The sequence below is a fragment of the Micropterus salmoides genome, unplaced genomic scaffold, assembly GCF_014851395.1.
Source record: "Micropterus salmoides isolate LMB-PRFRI ecotype aquatic unplaced genomic scaffold, ASM1485139v1 Ms_hic_scaffold_23, whole genome shotgun sequence".
NCBI classification, from domain to species: Eukaryota; Metazoa; Chordata; class Actinopteri; order Centrarchiformes; family Centrarchidae; genus Micropterus; species Micropterus salmoides.
This window is the reverse complement of record NW_024041484.1, coordinates 2,475,946-2,501,491: the sequence shown is the minus strand read 5'-3', so window position 1 is coordinate 2,501,491 and position 25,546 is coordinate 2,475,946. Positions and strand designations below refer to the sequence as shown.

Sequence of the window (25,546 nt, the reverse complement as noted above, 5' to 3'; positions counted from 1 at the left end):
TAGCTAGGTGCATCTGTAATTCACTTTCATCTTAACAGGGCTGACAACTTTGTCTAGAGAACAACAGTCTTAAAACTAAATGTACTCACCAGAGAAAGTGAACAGCCAACTCCTAATAAGCTTTTTCAACAGCGATGGTTAAATTTACACAGTGCCGAGGGTACGAGTCACTCTAGCCTGATTGACGGGTCGCCATGGTAACGACTTGTCAATCACAGATAATCCCGCCCTGACGCATACTCTGCTTTATGGTCTATTTTCTTCTCCATAATTTGCTAAATGATCATGTTGTATTGAAGAAGACCGGAAACTAGTGATTGAGACCATAAATACAATAAAGTGTTTACTGAGGTAATAAATCAGGTGAGAAGTAGGGTCATTTTAACATTATTTCTAATGGAGCTGGACTTCTTTTTACAACCAGAAGAGTCGCCCCCTGCTGGCCGCTCAACAGAATGTAGGTTTATGGGACTTCCACATTGGATTCACGTCTCAGACCGGAAGCTTCCCGCTTTAAGCAACTTCTAGAGTGATCTTTCTGTGTGCTGGTCGCAGATTTGTCCACAGCATCCAATACTAAATTGGAGACCAATGGCAACCCTGTCTTCTTCGGATGAAAAGTTTGAGGTTGAGAGAGAGAGTGAATAAAGACCCATGCTAAATTAAATCAGCATTTAGCTCTGCTGAGACAGGCAGAAAAGAACAAAAACTGATATTCCAAGCACATCTTGTTGGTGTTAATAGTTCTAGCCTGTGGTTTGGCATTGTTGGTTACGTTAGCGAGACAATCAGCTGATCAGTAGCATTAATTGGCAATAAAACGGTAAAGTTAGCTTAGAGCATGGAAGCTCAAATCCGCCAGCTAAACTTTCACTGCCCTGGTAGAAAAAATTTAATGTCAGCTGGATTGTTTTTTTCTCCAGCACTGTGCTTTAGCTTGTGGTGTGAAATATGCAATTTTAGTTGGATTAGTTTCATGTAGGTTCTCTCTCTCTTTCTCTGGGGATCTGTTTTGGCTTTGTCTGTTCGTGAGACAATCAGATGATCACTAATTGGCAGGGGGGTGGCTGTGTGTGTGTGTGTGTGTGTGTGTGTGTGTGTGTGTGTGTGTGTGTGTGTGTGTGTGTGTGTGTGTGTGTGTTCACTGAAGACATTTGGGTTTAAGATCAAAAGATGAGACAAGAGCTCAGAATTTCAGCTTTCATTTCCTGGTATTTACATCTAGATGTGTTAAACAACTGAGGACATATCACCTTCTGTTTGAACCCACCCATTTTTAAATCAGCCACTTCTTCTATTTGTCTGTGGTACATGCCGTGCAGCGGCTTGTCCCTCCATGAAGGTTCTTCGTCTTCCTTGTCCTCACCTTCAGGTTTCTGCTGCCTGAGATATTCACTAAGCCCTTCATCTTTGGGGGCCATCTGCCCCTCCTGGATCTTTGTTGTCCTGGACAGTGGTCTTGACACTCACTAGCCCTCGGCCTCTCTCACTGCGCTTGGTGTACATCTCAGGGTGCGGCACCCCAAGGTTTTGTAGCTGTCCTGAATATCTGCAATGTGGCCTTCTGGTAGTTCAACCCCCTCGGTTTTGATCCTTTTCCCTCTTTTTGATACCATGCGGCCACACTTGTCCAGTCCAAACGACAGTCCAGTGTCGTTGCTGTAGATCCTGGTAGTGTGGATCAGTGAGTCGATGTCTCGCTCATTTCTGACATACAGCTTGATGTCAAACATGTAGAGGAGGTGACTGATGGTTGTTCCACTTCGGAACCGGTATCCGTAGTCAGTCTTTGTGATGATCTGGCTGAGGAGGTTCTGGCCTATGCAGAACAGCAGCGGGGATAGTGCATCACCTTGGTATATGCCGCACTTGATGGTGACTTGTGCAATTGGCTTTGCGTTGGCTTCCAGACTTGTTTTCCACAGCCCCATTGAGTTCTTGATGAAGGCTATTAGAGTCCTGTTGATTTTGTACATTTCCAAGCATTCCAGTATCCATGTATGTGACACTGAGTTGTAGGTGTTCTTGTAGTCAATCCAGGCGGGGCACAGATTGGTCAACCTGGTGCTTGGCTCTCCTGGTATTATTACTAGGGCTGCAGCTAACGATGATTTTAGTATTCAAAGCTTCTATAGATTATTTCAACGAGTCATCGATGTGTCGTTTAAGAAGTAACGTTACTTTTGCTTGGTGGTGAATCGTTTCAGCCCTAATTATTACCCATTCCCTTCTGGGCCCTGTCCATGTATTGAGCCATGTGCCTGCTCTCATCTTAGCCGTTATGATGCCTGATCTTCCATGTTGTGTAGAGGCAGGTTATTGGCCGGTAGTTGGATGGGATTGTTCCCTTCTGGGGGTCCTTCACGATCAGGACTGTCCGTCCTTGAGTTAAGCATTCTCGGTGGGTCCCATCCATCAGCAGTTGGTTCATTTGTGCTTTTGTTTGGGCGTTCATGGAGTGCAGTTAGTTTCTTCAGCCAATAGGTGTGGATCATGTCAGGGTCTGGTGCTCTCTCTCCAGCTCTTCATACCTGCCACTCTTTCTTGGATGTCTGCCGTTGTAATGGTTACTGGATCTTGTTCTGGGAGATTTCTGTTATGTGTTCTTAGATCCACTAGCCACTGAGCATTGGTGTTGTGGGATGCCTCTTTGTCCCATATGTTCTTCCAGTACTGTTCAGTCTCAGCCCTGGGTGGATCTGATCTTGTGTTATTACCCTGCAACTGAGAGTACACTTTGGATGGTTCGGTGGAGAACATCCGGTTTATTCTCCTTGTATCTCTTTAGGCGGGTAGCCAGAGTGCTAAGTCTTTGTTTGGCAGTTTCCAGAGCCTCAGGTATCGACAGCTTGTTCTTAGGAAGCACCTGTCAGTAGCTCTGACTAACCTCTCTTTGTGTTGCCTTGATCTTGGCCTCTAGCCTTCTACTCCATGAGGGATAATGGTCTTTGTGGCTTGTGGTGTTCATCTTATAGCCAAGCATCTATAGGATCACTGTTGCTGTAGCGTACATCAGCTCACTGGTCTCGGTTATAGCTTTAGTAGGGATAGTATGTAGTGCTGCATTCACATCTTCTAGCAGACTTTCAGAGGGTACTTTGTCACTTAGCCTTGGCAATATTGGTCGTTGTACTTGGGGGGTCCAGCCTTGGCAATCTTGGTCGTTGTACTTGGTCCAGCTTGGTTTTGATCTTCAATCGTAGGTCAGCCGCCCTTAAGTTGAGTGATTCTGTGCCGTAAGGGCTTGTTGTTGTTGGGGCTTGGGACCCAATCTCTGAGTGTGGGGATGATGATCATAACATCTCCCCACTGACCTGTCGTCCTGGCTCCCCCTTGCCGTAGCATATTTCTCATCAATCTCTAGTTGTGATAGCACAACGTTTGCAGATGTTAGAACACTGAGCTAGGAGTTGTTTCTTTGTTATTGTTTATGATGGGTTTCGAAGCATCCATATATCCCATATGCTGCTCCCTGATGGAAGAAAAATGTTTCTGCTTATACCTGTTAAAAAAAAAAAAACCCCAAGAAAACTGGACTCTGATGGTAAGTTGTTTTAACAAGCTAGATAAAAGTTAATGCACTAGCAGTGTCAAATGTAGTTTAATATTTGATTACATTAATGTTTAAGTTGACATTTATGTTATTGCACTTTTTTTATATAGCAGTACATTTAAATTAAAAGTGCGCAATACACTACTTTAGAATTCATTATTCAATTTTGTGCATAACTACGCAATTTATCGCGATTAATTGCAAGAAAACCATGCGATTTATCGTTTAAAAAATATTATCATTGCCCAACACAAATATATATCACTTTCACACACACCTTTATGCATCTCTCTAATGTTGAGTCATTGTTTGACCTCCCTGGTAAAACAGCATTTCACATTTCCTTCCCAGTCCAACACCATCTGGACTGCGATAAATGATGATTTATGGGTAGCTCTTGGTACATAATTGCACCTGAATGAATTTTTAAGTCAGCTGCTGCCAAGCTCCACCACGCCCCCACCATATCTCTTTTATTATCACAAACACTTCCAGACTTGTATTTCAGTACTTGAATCTGCTCTTTAGTGGGCGATTTGCTCCCAGAGCAGGTGTTGAGCTAAAGTTTAACATAAATTGTGGAGATGAGAACGGGCCTGTGTTTGGAGATGTGAAAAGATGCTCAGAAACAGACTGGAATAATAGCTACAATAAATGATGTGCTGCCACCAAGTGGTCAATAAATGAGCATATGTTTACCCATGATGCAATGCACTACAATTAATAACATACTCGTTCTTCCAGTTCTCTACCTCTTCTGCAGAGACTAACTTTGTAGAAAATACACTGCATTCTGTGTTTCTAATTCTGATTGTGCATAGCCTTAGTAGAACTCCTCAGACAGGCTGAGACAGATGAAAACTGTACGATGCTTTTAGAAAGGCAGCCCTCTGGGGAGGTTTTATGGCACTAACAAAAACAGTCTTATGGCTGTAGTTTCATGGTGGAAAAGCTGTGACAACACCGCTATAGTCGTCACAGCTTTACCACCTGACACACATCACCTCTTCAACCAAGGTGATGTGTGCCAGTGCAAACAGGCACACATCACCAGGCTGGGTGTGGCAATCCTCATCGCAAAAGTCAAATATAGTCCATTTGTTTGAACTCTTTTAACATTTCAAGCCAGACTTCTTTATATATCTGTTAATGGCCATGCTAGGATGATTAGAAACAAACAAACACTATACTTTTCACATCTACATTAAGTTAAACACCATTATATGTGCACAGGTCAGATTTCCCAGACCCCGTCTCCCTGATCTAGCCTTACCTGTGATGGGGAGTCCTCCAAGCCCAGTACTGTGATGTCCGGGCAGCACTGTCAAGTCCAAGAAGCTACTGTGTGAGGTTGTTGGACAGGCTGTATGGTTCAAATGCACAAAGTTACTACGTGATGAGGTGGAACCCATCCAGGACCCACAAGATGACGATGAGGAGGAGCAGCTGGAGGATGAAGGGTGAGTGGGAAAGCTGAAGCTGTAGCCTCCCCTCTGAGGATGCTGATGCTGGGAGGTGTGGTGAAAGGGCGGGAGGTGGTTTGGCAGTGGGAGCCCCCCTGGGGTCCCGAGGCCTTTGTTTAAAAGGGGCCTGTGGGTTCTGTGGGGGAAGGAGCCGGGTGACAGAGGGGAGCTGAAGCGGTCTTCAACAGAGAGCTCCTTCTCTATGAGGTCTGCCAGAGCCCTGCGAGTGATGTCGAAGGGGTCGAAACCCAGGTCGTCCTCCTGCTGCTGTTTGGACGAGCCAAAGCCAAACGCTGCCTGCCAGTCTGTGGACGACGACACCGGGATGGTATCTGCACACACAGGGGATGAGGTGTGAGCAGCCTTCACAGAGAAGCAGTCAAGAGTTTAATAGTTTACTGTTGAATGATTCAACATTGATACACGGAGCTTCATAATTCACAGGGTTCCTGAAGCAAGCCAAAAGTGAAATCACATATTGTGGCAGAGGGAGGAGGTTCAGCAGCCCTAGACTTTATTACAACAGTGGTATATACATTGTATATTTAGGTCTAGACCATTTGAGTAGTATTTTAGATCCAGTTGATTTACAGATTTGATTCTAATCCTAACGTTAATCCTCATTTTGATGCAAATACACTGGAAGTATTACTGCACTAATATTATTAGTACTTCTTTGTAAACTGGTTGGCTGCTGTCCATACAGCTTGACTAATATCTGCATTTCCATTTTGAAAATCTGGTAAAAACTGGACACATCAGTTTCTCCATCTGCATGCAACTCCCCGTAAAAAACTGTCATTTTCACTGTCAAAGAAAAAGTCATTGCACTACTTCAGAACTCTAAATGAGTTTGTGTACAGATGTTTCAATTGGCTTATGGAAATGAGGTGTCAAGTTCAGACACTAACTCATCAATGTTTATATATCATGCAATTTTTAAAGACAATCTGAGATGTTTTATACATCAGCAGAAAGATTACCCAGCAGCGACCCTTGCTTGACACAAACTTCCTCTGTCAGGCCCACCTGAGGTGAAGAGGCTCTGTGGCTCTGGTGCAGTGGGCCAGTCGGCGTTGCTGTCTGGGGAGCTGAGGAAGCCGCTCAGTCCACTGGGGAGCGGGTTTGGATGCCTGAAGTTACTGTTGTCTGAGAACAGTGACTGGGACTCTGCAGCAGCCAGCTCAAAGGGGGAGCGAACTGCGTGGACTGTGACACTGATGGGAACCGCCAGGCTGGGCTTAATCAAGCCAGGAGGGGGCGATGGAGAGTCACTGCTCTGGACCTACAGGACACAACAGAGGAGAGCCTCTTACTTATTTTTTTAATATTTTATTTAGTCTGGTAGTCATGTACATGAACAGACATATGGACATATAAAAATAGCTAACAAAAAACGAGACAGAATTCAAATAGGTCATGATCGCAGATACAGAGGATGGCTATCAGTATTTTCAGATTATTGATTCAGACTTTTTTTCCCCAAGTCAATTTCATGTACAAGATGCATCAAGATCAGAATGTACAACAACCGTGCCTTACGAGACTTTGTAATTCAAGTGAGTCAATTTCTCACCAGTTGTGAGGTTTCACCGTTGCCCATACTGATGATGTCTGGCAGTGTCTTGCTGGGGCTGTAAAATAAAAATAAAAAGCGTCAATACACAGTTATGGTAAATTTTCATGTAAAAGCTGGTAATGAATAATGGCCAAGTCTCAAATAAAAGCTGGGGGCTGGCTAGCTCAAACACATAAAGGCCAGTTAAAATACACTGAGGGGGGTAGAATGACCTGTAGCCTAAAACAATGTTGTCACATGGTAAATCCAGCATAATGTTTGAGTCACATCATACACACTCTGCTGCTCTCACGTTCTCTTTTTTCAGTTTTCAATTTGCCCGAGCAAGGTTAAGCTGTCAATGAAACTCCAGATTTTCAGTAGGTTTTTAAACGCCTACCAATAACAGTCAGGCCGGAAGACTTTTGATGTGAAAAAGTGTTTAATTCATAGGATCGCAAAAACAGAGGAAGTGGGAGGACTGGAACTGATTAGAGATCAGTATTTCTGTTCTAGAGGAGTTAGAGTTAGAATTAACTGGGAAGCAGGTAACATTGAATAAAAGCCTGTCTCTAATAAAAGCCTGTTGCTAAAAATGTGTCTTACCAATCATATCCTTCAAAGTATAGCATGTGACGTTCAGTAGGGTTATGGGTTCAACATGCAGAGTGTGAAATTTCTTTTTCTGATATATAGGCCTATTTACCATTTTTCTGGCAGAATGATTGAACTAAGCGTGATTAATCGCAATGTGTTGCTTTCAAGAAGCTATGTGTGATAAATGCATGTAGAAATGCATAAAATGGTATTCAAATGAATTTTTTTTTCTTCTGGGGGAGGACCCCCAGAACCCCCACTTTATTTTTAAACAACATTCCTGTGGGTTGGGAAGTGATGACCCTGACCCCTGCGGTGGGTAATGTCACAGACGGCCTATTCATAAAATGCACCCACTTCACCAATACCAAAGTAATTTCCAACAGTCAGGTGTTACAGTAAAACATTTTACATTTGGGGAAATTCTTCTTGAGAGTTATAAGAAAAGACCATACTACCACCTCTCATTCTTTAAATATGGAGCTATAACTGGAGGGGGTTAGCCTAGCTAACAGGTGGCAGGGAAATCAGCTAGCCTGGATATTGCTACCAGCACTTCTAAAGCTCACTATCTAACACTTTCAATCTGTACACAAACAAATGTACAGAAGTCAACATGCTAACTAGTGAACTTTAGAGAAGTTGGAGGTGTATTTCCCCCCCCCCTGCTTCCAGTTTTTATCCATATTTTATTTTAAGTAAAATAAATCGCCTCCTGGCTCCATCTCTGTAACTAACGCACAGACATGAGATTTGGAGCAATCCTCTCATCTCACTCTCTGAAAGAAAGGGAATAAGTGTATTTACCAGAATCAAACCGTCCCTTTTAACTGCACTGTTTGTGGAACAATTTCCAATTTTGAGTGCACTCCAGTCATAGTAAATAAAAGACAAATGCATTGAAAGCAACACATAACTGCACCAATGCCTCAGCATGTCTAAAGCAAAAAAGTTATTCAGATGCTAAATCTGGTTGTCTGGTTATCTCTGCCATTAAGGTAAACAAAGAGAATTTACGGGAACATATAATTTAAAATCACTTAGTTCGTCATGCTCTGATTGGCTGAAATGCATTTTAGTGCGTTCCAATAAGTCAATTTAAAGTGCTTTATAAATGGATAATTAACATAATTGGTTAATGCAGCCACTGTATCCAGAGAGAAGCGCACAGTGAAATGATCAAGCTCATGCAGAGTTGCACAGTTGAGAACCTTTCTAGTTTACCTAGCAAGGTCACAGTTTGAGGAGAAAGGAGAGAGGGCCTGTACAGGGCCAAGGCTGAGGTCAGGTTCGGGCCCCTCAGGGGTCAAGTGTTCAGGGTCTGAGCCATCCAACGGCGGACTCTTCCCGTGGTCGGAAGACAGACCGTTGCTCATCCTCCCTGGCGGCTGTAATGACAGCCATCCATCTTTACTGGAGCTGTTAGACCTGTACACAGACAGAACAGCATACAGGGATCACACAAAGTCAAAACTGGATCTAAAGTTTTAAAATAAAGCTGAGCAAACATATCTTTATTTACACTGACACTATCAATGACTTAAATGGTACAAAACACAGGCCACTCTCATGAGATAAAGTGCAATGTACTACCAAGTACAAAGAATGAAAAAGGCCGCTGTTAGAATACCTCTGTAGAGAGTTTGCTTTGCCCTTTAGTTTGTCCCCTGCCACAGCTGAGGTCTGTAGGAAAGTGGGATTCATTTTGTAGAGGTCTTGTAGTAGTTTCTGCTCATACTCTTGATGCTTTCCCGCCTAGAAGCAAAGTGGCAGATGAGAGAGCGCTGTTTCCATGGAAACACAACACAAAAGTAATACCGACAGACAGCACTGTAAAGATAGTACAACTACTAATGGCTCGTGCAGACTACGCGACTTTCAGCGTCAGCCGATGGCCGTGACATTACACAACTTGCCGTCTTGTGACGGGAGTCTTGAAGTCGTTGTGATGTTCACACTACGTGACTGATCGGTGACAGGGGGTCACACACTACATGAGCTGACAGCGGCTGTGTCACCTGACGCTGGTCTCCAAATCACGTTTTGTCAAGAAAACACACAGGTGAAACAGTGAAAGCGATCCTGCACACAAAACAGCTGTTGTTTGTTATTATAAAGATGGCAATTATAAAGACAAAGAATATGGGTGAAAGGATGGATTAGCACACGAAGGGAGCAGGGATTGTCTGAGCTACAGAGAGCTGGAGTGGAGTAAAAAGTGTTTTGCAGTGAAAAAGTAGCTGCCTGCTCTCATTGGCTGGATGTGGATGTCGAGTCAGCCGACTTCTCCACATATTTAGCTTGCTAGATATCTGGCAGATCTCGGCGATGTGGCAGTGATGCGTCGTTGAGTAGTTCACACATAACGACTGGCGACTGCCGACCAACCGCTGATTTACTCCCGATCACAGCCTGTGCAGCCAGTGCTTACTATACAGTCTTTAATGAACAACTACCAAAAATGGAAATTTGAGATCATTACTTTTTTCCCCAGCAGTGTGTTGTCAGTTAAGACTTGACTGAGTTATGACTCAGAGATGAAGGCGTGCAATTTTTAATGCCAACTGCATCAAGCCTAAAGACTTAAGTTTAGTAGTGTCCTCTGAACAGTTACCCTGCCTCAAATTACCTGCATCTCCTCTTTTGTGAAACTGGCAGCTTCATCCCCCAGTTCATGTAGATACATGCAGTCGGGTTTGGGGCACTGCATGCTCTTTAAAAAGTAACTGCAGTATTTTGTTGTTCCTAAAGAAGCCTGCAAAACACAAAACATATACAACAATAACTCAACATTCAGCTGGCGAACCGTCTATGAATTTAAACACTCTCTCCTTTATCTAAATGTACTTTTTTTTATCCTTCAAACTTACCTTAAGCGTTCTGCCATCTACCACCACATTGTTGACACACTGGATAGCTCTGAGAGCGTCTTCAGAACGGATATATGTGACATAGGCACTGGCGCTGGGCCCCTGGGAAAAAATGCAACAGAGACAGAGTTTAGATTAAAATCTAGTTTCATTAATGCCTGACAGGTCTGCTGTTTGCCGTGGAGAGACTTACCTGTGAACCGGCGTACGACGTGCTGTTGTTGATCACTACTTTGTGAATCTTCCCGAACTTCCCAAAATATTCTGGCCTCTTTAGAACCTGTTAAAACACAGAAGACAACATTTCCAATGTCATAATCACGTATCATCATCCTTATCCTGGTGCCTGACACAAGGGGGCTCCAACGACTTTTGGGGCTTTCTGCACAGACGCAGAACAGAGCTGCCATAAACATTTCAAAACTACTACGAATAATCTACTGAATGCAGACCAACTGTCTGAATGCAGAGGAAGTGTTTGTGTAGGTGTCAGTACTCTAAGCCGGATGGCAGGACTCTTGGTTTTGAAATTCTCCTCAGTCTCGGCAGTAAGCCGGGGGGGGGGGGCACATTTCTTTGTAGCCTTTGTGTGACTAGATCTGTCCTGCCTGCTCAGGCTCCCACCCTCTACCTCCAAACCACAAAGACAGGCACACATAAACAGAGAGAAAGAATACAAAGAGACAGTTTTCTCTTGGCTCTCGTGTTATCTTGTTAGACAATGAGGAAACAGAGGTGAGACAGCAGTGTGCACCGAGAAGCTGCACACAGTATTCGGGAGAATATAAACTTGACTGTGTTGCTGGCTTCAGTCACACTTGATGATTTTAGCACAGATGAGGAATCCAACCTGACTGAAAAACAAAAAACACTGATTTCTGCAATGCTACCACTCACACATGCAGAACACTCTGCTGCTCCCTCATGTTCCCACAATCCACTGAACCAATCTAAAGCATGGACCCAAAGTCTACTCACTACCTGTCTGTGGAGCTTTCAACCACATCTCAAAGTATATTTTGTAATTATATCTATAGTAAACCCTTCTGCCAGAATGGAAAATAGTTTGGGGAAGGAAGTCATTGGGTGTGTATGCCCTGTTGAACCTGCTAAGTGTTTAACAGAATGCACGCCAGTTTGGGTAGTCCTCATTGGACAATTCACATAAAAAACAAGAGACACTCACATACCCAGACACGAAGCCTTGACTTATTTGCTATGGTACCTTCAGACAGCCTGGCACTGGGAAGATGATTAATATGTTCAAGGATATTTATGGCATGTAACGTCATCACAGACGCCATCAGGCACAGACTCCTCGCTGCTGCTGTTGTTTTCCATGAGTGCTGAGTGTGGGAGGTGTTGGCAGACTAAACTGCTGCTGTACAATTCCATTCCATTCATTTAATGTTTATTCCATTGCATATGATACAACTACAACAGTTTTAACAAAAATGAGGAGTCTGTGTGTGTGTGTGTGTGTGTCTCACCTCAGGGTCGGCCAGCCTCTGAGACAGCCCCACTACAAACACCAGGTTTCTCTGGACCACTCGGACACTGGCCAGGTGTTTTCTGTTCTCTGTGATCTTCTGCTTCTTCTCATTTTGCTTCTGCTTCTTCTCGTTCTTTATTCTCTGCAGCTCTTCCTGTGACAGCGGCTTGTACACTGCTGGGTCTTCTGGGTACGCCTGCAGAACACACACACACACCATTCAAGGAAAACATCCGCAATCAGATGCTCTACCACTGTTAGATATCAAACAGTCTGTGCTGTTCGATTAGTTAATAACAATTGTGAAAGTCATCTATTTGAGTATGGCAGTGTCAACTGAAGTTGGAATGGAAAGTTTCAGTTTTGCCATTTTGATTTTAGACTCCTGAAGGCTACTGTTGTTCACTCTGCAGGAGAATGAGTATGTTTGAAATGATGTAAAAACAGCTAGCAGAACAGTCAGGAGAACTGACAATAGCAATGTACGGACAAGGTTGAAGTGAGCTTTTTATCATTATCTGTATCAGTTATAATATGCTAATAATACTCAAAAACATTTTCGATAAACACTATCAAACAGGTTGGATGCAAGTGATTATCTAAACCAATTTATCAGCAGGAAAAAGCCAAAGTGAGTGCACATCAGAATAAGACGCAAGTTAAATAATAATAAATAAATAAATGAAATACTCCTTTAGCTGACGCTTTTATCCAAAGTGACTTGCAATTCCTCTGCACAGTATTTCACAAACGTGTGGACACCCCTTACGTTTTTGTAAATATTTGATTATATCAATATTATATATTTTCATGTGACGAGTGTCCAGCTTGTAGAACAGTGTAAATATGCTGTCCCTTCAAAATAACACATCACACAGCTAGTGTTACTTTCGTCAGACAAAACTAAAGTATATTTGTCAACAACCTTTTTTTTCCCCGTGACAAATTTGTGACTAAAACGAGACGGTGACAATGTACTTAAACACTGACTGTGACTATATTAACATGTAAAATGGAATTCATAAAATAAAAACGTTAATAAAATCTCTCTTTTTGTCAGTATAATGAGGAGAGAAAATATTACAGGCCAGATTTTTCTCCCTCTGAATTTTCACTTGAACAGTGTTTATTCAGCAGTATTTTTTTCTTCCTGTGCTTTGAATACTGGCCGACCGGGGCGACGCCTGGTGAGCGAGGAAAACGTTACTGTACTGTGGAGGATGCGAACTGTGGTGATGAACACAACATGCTAGGGAGAAAGATATTAGATATTTGGTCCCATTTCAAATACAGTGAGGTGGACAAAAAAACAGAGTGCCTAATTATATCAGACAGCAAGCAATGTGGTTATAAGATTTTTCGAAAAACACACTACAAACTTGAAGCAGCGTATCAAGGCTAACCACCCAGGCATTGAGGTAAGTTAATGTCTCCTTTGCAAAAAAATTTTACAAAACAATTTAAATATATGTGAGATAAGTGAAATAAAGACTAAAGTGATAAATTTCTCTATTTTGGTTAGAGCAGATTAACCAAAATGCTAATCAAAATGATACTATTGAGTTAGAAAAGACTAAAATACTTTTGATTTTCTTTTGACTAAAATACCCAGACTTTTAGACAACTAAAACATGATTTAAAAAAATAGTATACATCAGGGCTGACCCCGAATGGTCAAAGATTCGATGGGCGGAGCCTGGTTCAACTGTCAATCTCACAGTCGAAGCTTCGCAGCTTTTCCATTTTGGCGATATGGGGGTGCTTAACGTCTGATTTTACATAGAACTACCAGTTTTCTCCCAATAGGTTAATATACAGCCTATTATAATATACATTTCAATGTTTAATGCTGTAAATAGAAGAAAAAAAAAAAACTTTCAATAAATGTTATTAAAGTGCGTAAATAAATCCAAAATTGTAACTCTAACCCTGGTTTGTCAGTGCGCATGTGTAGGCTTAGCGTGTATGTGTGTGGTGGCAGAAGGGACGGAGCTCCAGCTTCCCTGGTGTTGTGCCGAGTTGTCCGCACCTTGCGGGACTTTCGGTATATTTATCACCGTTGATGAACCACACAAAGAATATTTTATTGTTTTTAAATAGTCGGCTACTTGAAATAGACCCGCGAGGAAGCGCAACCTGCACGCAAAACTCTACACAAGACCGGTGAATGGCAGACGAGCAGAGAGAGAAAGGTCAACAATGATTAAAGCGGAGCCACCATGTGGATGTAATTATTAATTAATTCATTTCAAGAAAGCAATTGTTTTTGTTTTTACTTTTTTAGAAAAAGTAAAGATTCAATTAAACATGAATCCTTAAATAAATGCCTGTATTTAGTTTATTTTTCTGTATGAGTATCCTGAATAAAGGATTTAACATTGTTCTTTTGTGCATGCTTGTCACTACTGAAAATGTGGCCTGAAATGACTGAATCTCTTTCAATTGTTTTTGTGCAAACATTGTGAAAGGCTGAACAGGCTTTGAGGAAGGGTTAGAAGTAGGGCTGGGTATCGTTCAAAGATTTTCGATATCGATATTGTTCCTTTGAAAAATGCTGCTGCTTGTCAAAACCAAGACATATTTTCAATGTAACAGACCTATATTGTGTTTTTATTCCTCTTTCTTTAGTTTTTTTAATGTCATTTCATTGTATATTAATTATATATTTTTTATTGTATATATGTGAATTTGTGCTCTGGCAACATTGCAACCTAAACATTCATGGCAATAGGCCTGAGAGAAAGAGAGAAATCTCTCATCTCATGGAAACAAGTTTCTGCCACTACAAGTTTCCTCCTCACTAGAGGAAGAGGTGGTCAGGCAACAACTATCACAATAGAAAGTAAACTCAGCTGCACGCGTCTTTAATCCACTGCAGCAAAGTCGCAGACATCAGTCCAAGGATCAGTACATGATGTCACTATCACAGGAAGCGCTTCCGCCGGCTGCACATACAGGTCCATGTGTGGCGGTGGCGTCACGTACTGATCCTTCAGAAATACTTGGGAAAATGTGGCGTGTGTGGAAGCTACTCGGTCAATAAAACAGCTTTGATTTGATTCGATTCAGAAAACAGCGACGCTGCCACCGAGCTACTGAGAAATGTAGGTAAACTAGTAGCAACGCTACTGCCCAACACTGCTCGTACGGTGGGCATGTTGAAGCAGCTCGATGGCAGTAGGGCGCTGAGACGATGACTGCACCGGCTCCGTCAAAGACGGAGCAACTTTCTGCTCTGAAGTTTATTCCATGCACAGTCAAGGGCTTCACCAGGTTTGTCGTGTCGCCGCTCTTGGCAGCAATTATCTTACGTCGCAAATATTACATTGCGCGCTGTTGCATCAAGCCACACTTTTGATTTTGTCCACGTCTTACATCCACTTACATCACCACAGCCAATTACAATCACTTTTAGATGTGGGCACATCAGGAATGCTGCATGCTCATTGGGTCATTGGCGTTAACAAAAAACCTTTAGGTATCAAACTTTGGTACCGAAAGACAAGGCATTTTTTGATACTCGATGGTATTGAGGCAATTCGGTCGGTGCCTAAAAAGTATTGAACTTGATACCCAGACCTAGTTAGAAGATGATGGAGGTCTACCTTTCTGCAGGCAGGACAGAGACCATTCTCATCTGTTCTGATTCGATGCCAGCAGAAGCGGCAGATCTGGTATCCACAGGTGCAGGGGAAGAAGTTGACGTCATCGATCTCCAGTGGTTCCATACATAGTGGGCACTCCATCAGGTCGTCCTTCACCTCAGGGTTCCTGGACATTCTACGATTCCACACTACTGGACCGGACAGCTTTCACAGTACAGGGACAGGAGGAGCTGCAGACACTGGAACAGAGATAAATAGGAATCAACCAGGTGAAAGATCAGAGGTTCTGCTACTAGCAGCTCAGAGAATGATATTCTTATGGTTAATCAGCAGCAGTGTCAAGAGGAGAAATCGATGTTTCATAGCTGAATACCTCTTTAGATTTAAATTTAGAATATTTTTATATTTAAGGACAGATGCAAAATGTGTGTTGTGGTTCCTTTTGTTCTTATCGCGGAAAATTATGTTGATGTTACGTGTGTTGTGTTAAATATTGTGTGTATTTTCAAGTTTGAGTATTTATTTTATTTGTTCTTCTTTCAGGTTTATTGAACAGGGACAATGCACACTGATAATCGAAAAATAAAAGTATTATATGCCCCAATAAGCCAAAAGGCTATGAACCCACAATCTGTGATCCAGTCTAGTTCAACTGACATACTACTTTCAAACCAGCTACAACCAGGACATTAACAAGAAAATAACAGATCATCCACCACAGCTCGTCCTGCATCACACTACAGAAAACCTAAGGGACGAGAGAGGGAAAAGATCCAACAAATAGGCCTTAGCTTGTCTGAATGAAGAGCTTAATATATGCTGTTTTACATCTATAATGCACATCTTATTAATATCAAGTTCCAGAAACATTTGAAAATGTTTTAGTTTCTCCAATTTTCACAACAAAGACCAGCTAGCCCTGGCCTGTCCTCTTTGTTTGTTTTTAACCAAGGTTAACCTCTTACATTACATTTATTGATTTATCTGACGCTTTTATCAAAAAGCGACTTACAATTGCTGTATATGTCAGAGGTCACACGCCTCTGGAGCAACGAGGGGTTAAGTGTCTTATTCAGGGACACATTGGTAGATGTGTCTCTCACACCAAAGGCATGTGTCTTATCCACTGCCCCATCACCAACTGAAGCAGCCACCACCATGGCTGAACACCTTAGCTAATGTTAAAGGTGCAATGTGTACGATTTAGACAGAATGTTAAAAAATACATTAGAAACAAAGAACTTTCTAAACAGTATGTGAAGAGTTCTGACGTTATGTCAAAAGATGTATTGTGTTGTAGAGATGTCTACTGAAGTGAGCATGCTAACCAGCTAGCCTGTCCTCTCTCGCAATATCTCAAGAGGCGATAGTATAATAATATACTGTAGCTCTGCCTCCAGAGTCCTTGCCAGAATGCTGTAAATCACCTAGGTACCTTATTCCCTGTCGTCAGACTGGCCTCTGTTGGTCTTGGAAGCTGGCTTCTGTAGCCGTCCAGCCATGTTCACTGGGATTAGCGGTTAGAAAATCAGAAGATGTAACATTTTTAGAATTTAGAGTTCCCTTGATTCTTTGTCGAGTCCTTTTCAGAGTTGCTGGAAGTCACCTCTGTATTGTCTTCTCTGTCATCAAACTGGCCTCAGTCGGTCTCAGACAGCTGTCCCGGTCTGGCTTTGTGCACCGAGAAGCTGGACCCGGTTCTCACTAGGGTTGGGCCGACAGCCTATGCCATCGTCCATCAGCGATGTCTGACAGACATCACGACGTTGAGCCAGTATTCTGTCGATTTATGCTACCTATCGAGATGTGCTACTTAGCGGTTCTGCGCTTGTGCATGACCCACGAGCGTGGTCCGTTTCCACGCCCAGAAATCTGTGCAACCTTGCTGTTGGGCATGCCATCAGAATACCCTACCCATGATATAGTATTTCAACATGTTCCCTATCTCCTTACATGGAGTGAGGGGGGTGCAATATAAAACTAGAATGGGCATTTCCTTCCGAAAATGCGTGAGAGAGCTGCCAGCTATTTGTTGCGATTGCTACCCCTGTCGGTGCAATGTGCGGCTCCATCAGCTAAGACACTCAATGATGTGCTGCACACTTGTTCAGCAAACATATGTGTTAAGTTTTGCCCCTTTTCGTTAACATGCTGTGAGAGGGGTTTGATCCATCAATCTCTGGATCAGGAGCAAGAGCAAGACCTCAGCCAGACTACTCAGATACACTGTGAAGGGAAGGCTTTCAACTTTCTTTGTCAGTCATCATTTGTCAGTCTTATTCTGACAAAAAAAAAATGCCTCCTAAGCACCAACAGAAGGCATGTTTTGCTTATAAACATATTTTCTGTGATGTCTACTCCGCTGTTGAAGAATAAAATAAATCAACAGCCAAAGAATTGTGCTGTGAAAGACTTAATATCATGTAAACAATGATTGCATTTAGAAAGACTAACAACAAAGTAACCACTGAAAGTCAGTAAGGACACATTTTGTTAACATCAAGTTCAAACATCAACCAGCTCTGTAAAGCTATAATATATTAATATCGTGAATCAAATCAATGTCAGGCACAGGAAGTAGTACTCTGAGGTCTCTTTACTACTACGCTATTGGATCACAGGGCTTTTTGAGTAACATTTTGAAGTATTGTTGATGGTAAAGTACATTTGCCTTAAAAAAAATTAAGCTTTTCAACTGTACTTTAGGTTTTTTTAGTTACGGCTTGAGCAGCTGAGCATGAAAATATAAAGCATGGGTCTGCACAATAATTACAGAGATAAATAATGCAAGTTGAATAATTGGGGGGGCAAAGAAGACAGTCAAAAATTACTACTTGAGCCGACTCAAACTTGATTGTGGGCTAGCTATCAATGCCATTTTTATAAAATGAAACAGGCACTTTACTGCTGGGTTTAATAGTAAACCACCACAAGAATGACAATTACCAACAAAAAACACTGTATTCTAAGCAGACACGTTTAACAAAACATAAATCAAAGTAACTTCAAACAAATAGGAGACTTATTAGCAAATTTTAAAAAACTTTCTTCACCGCCATGCATCATGGGAATTCTGAGGGACGGGGTGATATAGAGCAGCCAAAGTCCATCCCTCAAAATTCCCCTGATGACCCCCCCGCAACAAAAAAAATAAATCTCAAATTTTCACATTATACCAGCCTGTGAAAGCAGGTTAATGACCACAAACATTCTTATTGTTTTTAAGTATGCTTTGCACCTGCCTTGGAATTCTCTTCTCCCCACACCCTGACACTCACACACACCTACACCTCAGGTAAACATTCCCCGCTGGGTCCCCATCGCATGGCCTGAAAAGCTCCTGTGCTAGAGGAGTAATCACCAACGCTCCACCGGTGCTCTGAGCTCCCAGTCCAAGCAAATTCTATTTGCTTTGTATAATGCAAATTCACAACAGAAGTTATCTTATTGCACTTTTGAAAATGAAAAAATCTAGGCCATAGTCATTGTAATAATTATTAACAGACCCAACAATTCCCACCATGAGCCATCAAGGAAACACTGAGACTAGACATCTGTGACTTGTCATTCAAAGCAGGCCATGTCCTTAATTATGGATAACTTATAAAATATATAAAAAACCTTAATATAAATTTAATGGATGTCTGAAAAAAAATATAACAAACATAAAAATAGATTGATTGGCATTTTGACATGTCTATGGAGATGGATGGGCTTGCATTTGGAGCCAGCCTCAAGTGGCCATTCGAGAAACAGCAGTTTCTGAGACTTCCTGGTCAGCTTCATTCATCAGAAAGGAGTTTGCCCCTGGCCGAGTATCAACATTTAGACCAAACAGGCAACTTAACAGCTTGGAAAGTTGCAAGTGGGCAACAGCAGGCTGACTTTGTCCATTAAAATGACAACATTTTCAGCTAATTGTAAAACATTTCAGGCTCCCTGTACCCCTGCCCAGGCAGCAGGGCAGGGAAAGTGGATGACAGCTAAAAATACCCTGCTTGTCCCGAGTGAGAGGGGTGGAGCCGGCCGAGGCTTCTTTCTTTTAAGGGGAAGTCCAGCTGGGTAGCAGAGGTGTTCTTGCAGCCTCTCCATTTCTCCCTGCTGGACATGTATGGTCATCAGTGATTCCTCCAGCAGCTCAGCACAGGGAGCTGCCGTGTGGGCTGGCTGCTGATACGTGAAATGAGTCTATATAGCACACTGCATGAAATTAGAAACAGAATGCTGCTCGGCTCAAATATCCATAACTATGAGTTCCTCACTGCAGCTGATAGAGAGAGAAATCTGGACTTCAACACTTACTAAATCACCCCTTTAAGCTTAATTCATCACTCAGAAAAGGAGGTCTTCTGGTCTGCAGGCCAGAGAACTCTGCATGGTGGAATTTGCTTTTAGTGACACATTTAACAACCACACTTAATACATAGGTCTGGTCTGTCTAAAATAGCACAGAAACATGGCATAGTCCCACTGGACTATGAGACAGTTTCCCACGCTGTTCTGAGGCTGCAGGGACGCCACTGGTCATAGTTGTAGCTTAGAACTAACAAAATAAAACAGATTGACTTATTATTAGCCATTCAGATAAAAGGGCAGATGACTACCATCTCTGCTAATACTGAGGAAAATCTGCACTTCTAAGAACTCTCTCTTCATAGACTCTCTCACTCCGTTTCCTCCACATCCATCTGTTAAGGCAGGGACATTCAGCTCAGCACACATCCTCCCCACACCACCACCGGGCACCAACAGCCTGACAGGAAAGCCGCCATTTTTTGTGTCTGTCTGTAACCCCAGAGGACTGCCCAGATATGACAACTAGACAGACAGTTACAATCAGGAATATCCCCCACACCATTACACCACCACCAGCAGCCTGAAAAGTCAGGATGGATCTATACTTTCATGTTGTTTAAGCCCAACTCTGACTCTACCATCTGAATGTCGCAGCTGAAATCGAGACTCATCGAAGTGAAATGTGTGGCACTCTCCAGTTTTGGTGAGCCTGTGTGAATTGTAGCCTCAGTTTCCTGTTCTTAGCTGACAGGAGTAGCACCTGGCGTGGTCTTCTGCTGCTGTAGCCCACCTGCTTCAAGGTTGGATGTGTTGGTGCATTCAGAGATGGTATTCTGCATACCTTGGCTGTAATGAGTGGTTATCTGAGTTACTGTTACAACCTTTCTGTCATCTGGAACCAGTCTGCCCATTCTCCTCTGACCTCTGACATCAACAAGGCATTTTAATCCACACAACTGCCACTCACTGGATGTTTTCTCTTTCTCGGACCATTCTCTGCAAACCCTAGAGATGGTTGTGCGTGAAAATCCCAGTATATCAGCAGTTTCTGAAATACTCAGACCAGCCCATCTGGCACTAACAACCATGACACGTTCAAAGTCACTTAAATCACCTTTTGAACTTCAGCACATTGTCTTGACGACATCTACATGCCTAAATGCATTGAGTTGCTGCCATGTGATTGGCCGATTAGCTTTTTGTGTTAACAAGCAATTGAACAGATGTACTTAATAAAGTGTACTCCCATTTGTCATTCTCTCTCAACTGTATTTTTGATGTATGTGGGAACGGCAACGGACAGTTTCTTTCTCTTTCGAGGAGACAAACTGAAGCTCCAGGGCTCTCAGTCTGGACAGTCAGCTAATAGAATGGCTAGCTGCAAGGCTAACTGAGGTGGCAGTGAGCGGCTTAAGTAACCGCTAACAATAAGTAGTTATCTGTCAATCAACTCAAAGTAAGTTGAGGCAGAGCAGCCAGAGGACATGAGAGGGAAAATATAACCCAGTCTCCACAATCACTGAAATAATCAGTGATCAGTATTTTCTTGATTTATGATGTATTTTCATAAAAACATTACAGAGCTGGGCTGTTAAAATTGGCCAGCTTGCGCTGCATCCACAATGCCAGCAGGAAATAAAAGTTTGCTTAGCTAAGTTTTTTTCCTTTCTTTTTTTTTTTAAATTACAGCTCTTTTTATTTTGTATTTATGTCTGTCTTTCTATTAGGGCTGCACGGTTAATCTAATCACAACTGCAACCCAGCCCATATGGCTATTACTTCACCTGGTACCAAGGTCAGCAAATAGCAGAACTCACTGCAGTAGCATGGTTTAACCCGCCTACCAGTACACATTAGAGATTATTTTGGTGTCCTATGCTGAATGTAATAAGCACCATTGTATTTTTAGTTAGAAAAGCACCTGGTTAAATTTGTAAAAGGGACGTGGAAAGCTTTACTGAGGGAGGTCAAACTTGATAGTTCCAGGAATCTCTCAGATGATCTCTTTGTTAGTTTTTGTGATTAAAATGTCAAACCTTTGCGCTTCAACAAAAGCAAAAAAAGCTTTACTATATTTCAAAGTGGGAGATGAACAGGTTTTTTGTGGCTACCACATTTAGCAATTTTGAAGTATCAATTTGCATCAGAAAACTTCTGTTTCCTCTGACGACACATTTAAGGACTCAGCTGGTAAGATAGCTGCATATTTAAAATAGATTTCAAAATATACATGTTGTTTCCCTTCCAATAGGTCAAGCCAATAATGTCCAGTGGCCCCCAGATCAAGTGGTCCTCAACTAGATCCTTCTGGACATCATTACCTTTTCAGTCTAGAGAAAGTAAATGATGAAATTATTAAAAATAAATAGATATATAAATTACACTTTCTTGCTTCACGGCATTGAGCTGGGCTCAGTCAAAAATGTTCTGCTCAGTGTTGTCCTGCTGCTGGAAGTTCTCTCCCTGATCCTTCAACCTGAACTTATTTATGCATCCAGCCAGGACATTTATGGTGATGCTGTGATGTAGTGCTGTAGTGCAGTATACTATGTCAGAAATGTATCCACCAGTAGATTTAGTACTGTTTCTACTGCATCAGAGTGTTAAAATGACTATTTTAATAGTCACAATAAACATTTTTGCATATGTTACCGCCAGTGAAGTGACATTACTCCAACTGCTAGCAGAGTCTATAATCAACACATCATATAATCATAACATAACAATCAAGTGAAAAGGTTTGTTTCCCACGGTGTGCCATGCAGCCAGGGGCAAATTCAAGTCACTCTTCTGTGCAACAGCTGGCTGTTCACCTGTCATGTGGTGATGCACAGACCAGTGAAGCAGTAGCTTTGAGCTCCATCCAGCACCTAAAATTCTACAATTTACTCCCACAACAGGCCTTACTATAGAGAAAATGTAGCCAAAAACAGGTGTTTGAGAGAGTCTTTTCATATATGAACCATTTTCAACCTGAATTACCAGAAATATCCGTATACTGTGATATACTGTATATCGTTAACGTTCTAACGTATTCTAAAAATACTATCATATAAAATGTTTGCAATATGTTCATAATAAATGAAACCACTTCTGATCCTGTGCTTGTTCTCTGCTCTCTCCCTGATGCTGGTGTTTGGTCCTGAGATGCTGATCCATTGCGGTAACTCATTCCACACACACTGGTGGGACCCTTGATGTCCGCATACTGCTCCCTCAACAGCTACAAGGAGGCCACACCTTGGAAACATCTTGATAGCTTGCTGGCTAAGGCCACTTTTATGCCAATGGACTAAAAACTGCCTATGGAATGTGAGAGGAAGCCCAGACATCCCTGGTAATTCTATTCAAGCCCACTGTAACCAAAACTGCCACATCATGCGGCAGTTTCATTACGCTTAACCTTCAAGCTGAGCCGGAAGTGTCATACTGAGTACTGATGAATTTAGTGTCAATGATATATTTGATTTTTTAAAGAAGTATGCTTTTTTTATATGAATATTTTTTATAATTAAAATAGCAAATAGCTTTTTTAGTAAATTAGTGTTGTGCTAAACCTTTTTTCAAATGTATTGGAAGTTAAAAATATTATAATATATTACTGTAAACTTAAAATGAATGTCGTATTTCATAGAAAAACCTTTTTTCATACGGCATTTGAAGGGGATTTATTTTTACTTCAGACCTTTGTATTCATGTGGTATTTTCATGCTAATTATATTGCAAAACAGCATTTCTCTCTATGGTAAAAACTTGTATTTATAAAGTAAATGGAATCAAATTCTAAGCTTAACTGTAAATTATATATACTGTATATTGTGTAGGCTGCCTCCCTCCCCTCTCTCTCTTACATCTCTCTCTCTCTCTTACATCTCTCTCTCTCTCTTACTCTCTCTCTCTCTCACCCCAACCGGTCGAGGCAGATGGCCGCCCACCCTGAGCCATGGTTCTGCTCGAGGTTTCTGCCTCTTAAAAGGAAGTTTTTCCTTGCCTCTGTCGCCTAGTGCTGCTCTTGGTGGGAACTGTTGGGCTTCTGTAAATAACATCATAGAGTACGGTCTAGACCTGCTCTTTTATGAAAAGCGCTGTGAGATAACTGTTGTTGTGATTTGGCACTATATAAATAAAATTGAATTGAATTAAAATCTGCAGTACTGATATCCTTTTACTATAATAGTAGAAAAAGCTCTACCGCATTTATTACGGTGAAGTTCTGGCAATTGACCATAAAAACATATGTTGTCTTCTCCAATCTGCAATATAGTCATCTTTCAAAAAGGGAAGGCAGTCTAATGTCGTAAAAACAAAGCTGTGTGTCTGGTTAACATGTGACCAAACAACTTGCTCTCTGACAGATGGTTTTAAGGTCGGAACAGTTCTGTCACAGTCCAAACGTTCTCTACAGCCGGCTCCTGGCTCTCAGCATGCAGGTGTTAATCACTGCAGGTGTGGCATGTAGAACAACATGGCCAGATTCCCCCGCTGCAACACACACGTAACAGTAGTCTGACATCACAAGCTATGAAATTAGCTGAATAAAATTGCTACAATCAACTTTTTCATTAAAACTTTACATTAGAATGAAACACAGTGAAGCAATCAACAAGTGTCACACCACATCAGCGGCCCTGAGGCTGGCCTGTGGACAGTTTAGGACAAGGATGAGTGCAGTGAGAACAATGTCAGGTGTCAACACAGGGCCGTTCCAGCTGAGGACTTCATTCATACTTCATGCTGCCAATCTCTGGCACTAAACTTGACTCAGACATTCAGAATCAGCTGTGTTTGTTTTGGTGATGAGGCCAAATGATAGACCTTTGCAGAACAATTAAACTCCAAGAATCCTTAACAATAACTGATTTTGACCACACGATATCTTGTCACTGGTTCCATAGCTGCAAGATCAGAACAAGACAGGACTAACTAAGCGTGCTGAACTAAAACGTTACATCATATGAGCAGAGTCGCTCTGAAACTGTAAACCTGACTGGATGCGCCACACAAGTTGTGGGTAACTTAAATATGCAAGGTTTGTAAGCCATGTAGAGTGCCCTCTTAGCTAATTTACTAACTTGTCTAATTGACACGTTTCTATTTAAATGTCAAATTGTTGGTTTAAGGGCGCAGGGGCTTAGCTGGGCTAAGCTAAGCAGCTATGCTAACCTGCTTGGCTGCCTGCCTGGAATGCTGCTAGCTAACGTTCCAGTCTGCCTTGTGTGACGTCGGCTCGGGTAGGCAGCATTTTCTTGCGCTCTGCAGAAGCAACTCAAAGTGTGAGAACAGCCCTCGCCAAAGTTATCAAAAGACACTTGCACTTCCTCGCACAGTCGTGTGCTGTTTACAAGTTGTGATATGAACAAATGTCTGTCAGGAAGAGGAGTTTACGCGGCCTGCCCTCCGCCGGCAGAGCCCGACATCACAGAAACACCGACCCAACGTGAGCGAGGCTGCCGCGGCTCTGCTCCCGGAGCAGCGCCTCTGACAGACCGACGGCCGCCTGACAGCTGTGTCAGGCTTTTGTTACGAACTATCTCACTTGAGTCTTCCAATGTCTTGGCGATTCAGTGGGCAGCCTAGTTTATGGCGTTTGTTAAAATCGGGATAACTGTTAATCTTGACACTCACCCTGTCTGTGTTTGGAGATTCCCCTCCAGGATGTTGTGGGAGAAGTCTGCCTGCATGAGACGGGAACTGCGTTACAGAAAGCTGCGTCTGTGACAAGCAGCCGTCTGAAGGAAACGCCGGCCTTCTCTCTCAGATGTAAAGGTGTTAGTTACCTACTTACACCGCAAACCACCATCTTACATTGAAAGGAGGAGAGAAAAGGGACAACTATACAACTCAGTGAGTCGGCGCAAGCCTTCTTGATGTTGCGTGTATGGAATGATGGGTATTGTAGTCTCTACTAGCGAAACGTAGGCTAGCTTCTTTTTCTTCTTCGTTGGTTTTCAAAGGCAATTTGCATCTAAAATGTTGCATTACCGCCTTCTGCTGGATTAAAAAGACTCAGTCGTCCTATCCAATCTGTGGCCGGGTAAAAGTAAGAATTATTATCATTTTTTTATTTGTTAAGTAGAAAAGAGCATTCCACAGTGGGGCAGGGACAACGCCA

General features: G+C 42.2%; 1 protein-coding gene across 3 annotated transcripts in view; it reads right to left on the bottom strand.

Annotated features, from left to right (window-relative positions):
- The window catches only part of cnot4b (CCR4-NOT transcription complex, subunit 4b), a 37,746-nt gene extending 12,434 nt beyond the window's left edge, over positions 1-25,312 (bottom strand). For 2 of the 3 annotated variants that reach the window (XM_038739138.1, XM_038739139.1), the window contains exons 1-11: positions 25,060-25,312; positions 15,139-15,377; positions 11,532-11,729; positions 10,235-10,321; positions 10,042-10,143; positions 9,801-9,926; positions 8,802-8,926; positions 8,396-8,599; positions 6,593-6,650; positions 6,046-6,301; positions 4,827-5,348 (exon numbers count right to left, since the gene is read on the bottom strand). In XM_038739138.1, coding sequence (XP_038595066.1) covers positions 4,827-5,348; positions 6,046-6,301; positions 6,593-6,650; positions 8,396-8,599; positions 8,802-8,926; positions 9,801-9,926; positions 10,042-10,143; positions 10,235-10,321; positions 11,532-11,729; positions 15,139-15,312 — 1,852 coding nt within the window. In that variant the 5' untranslated portion in view covers positions 15,313-15,377; positions 25,060-25,312. The remainder of the gene's footprint in view (positions 1-4,826; positions 5,349-6,045; positions 6,302-6,592; positions 6,651-8,395; positions 8,600-8,801; positions 8,927-9,800; positions 9,927-10,041; positions 10,144-10,234; positions 10,322-11,531; positions 11,730-15,138; positions 15,378-25,059) is intronic. The other variant, XR_005447439.1, reaches the window with a different exon arrangement.
- Between the last annotated feature and the right edge of the window lie 234 nt (positions 25,313-25,546).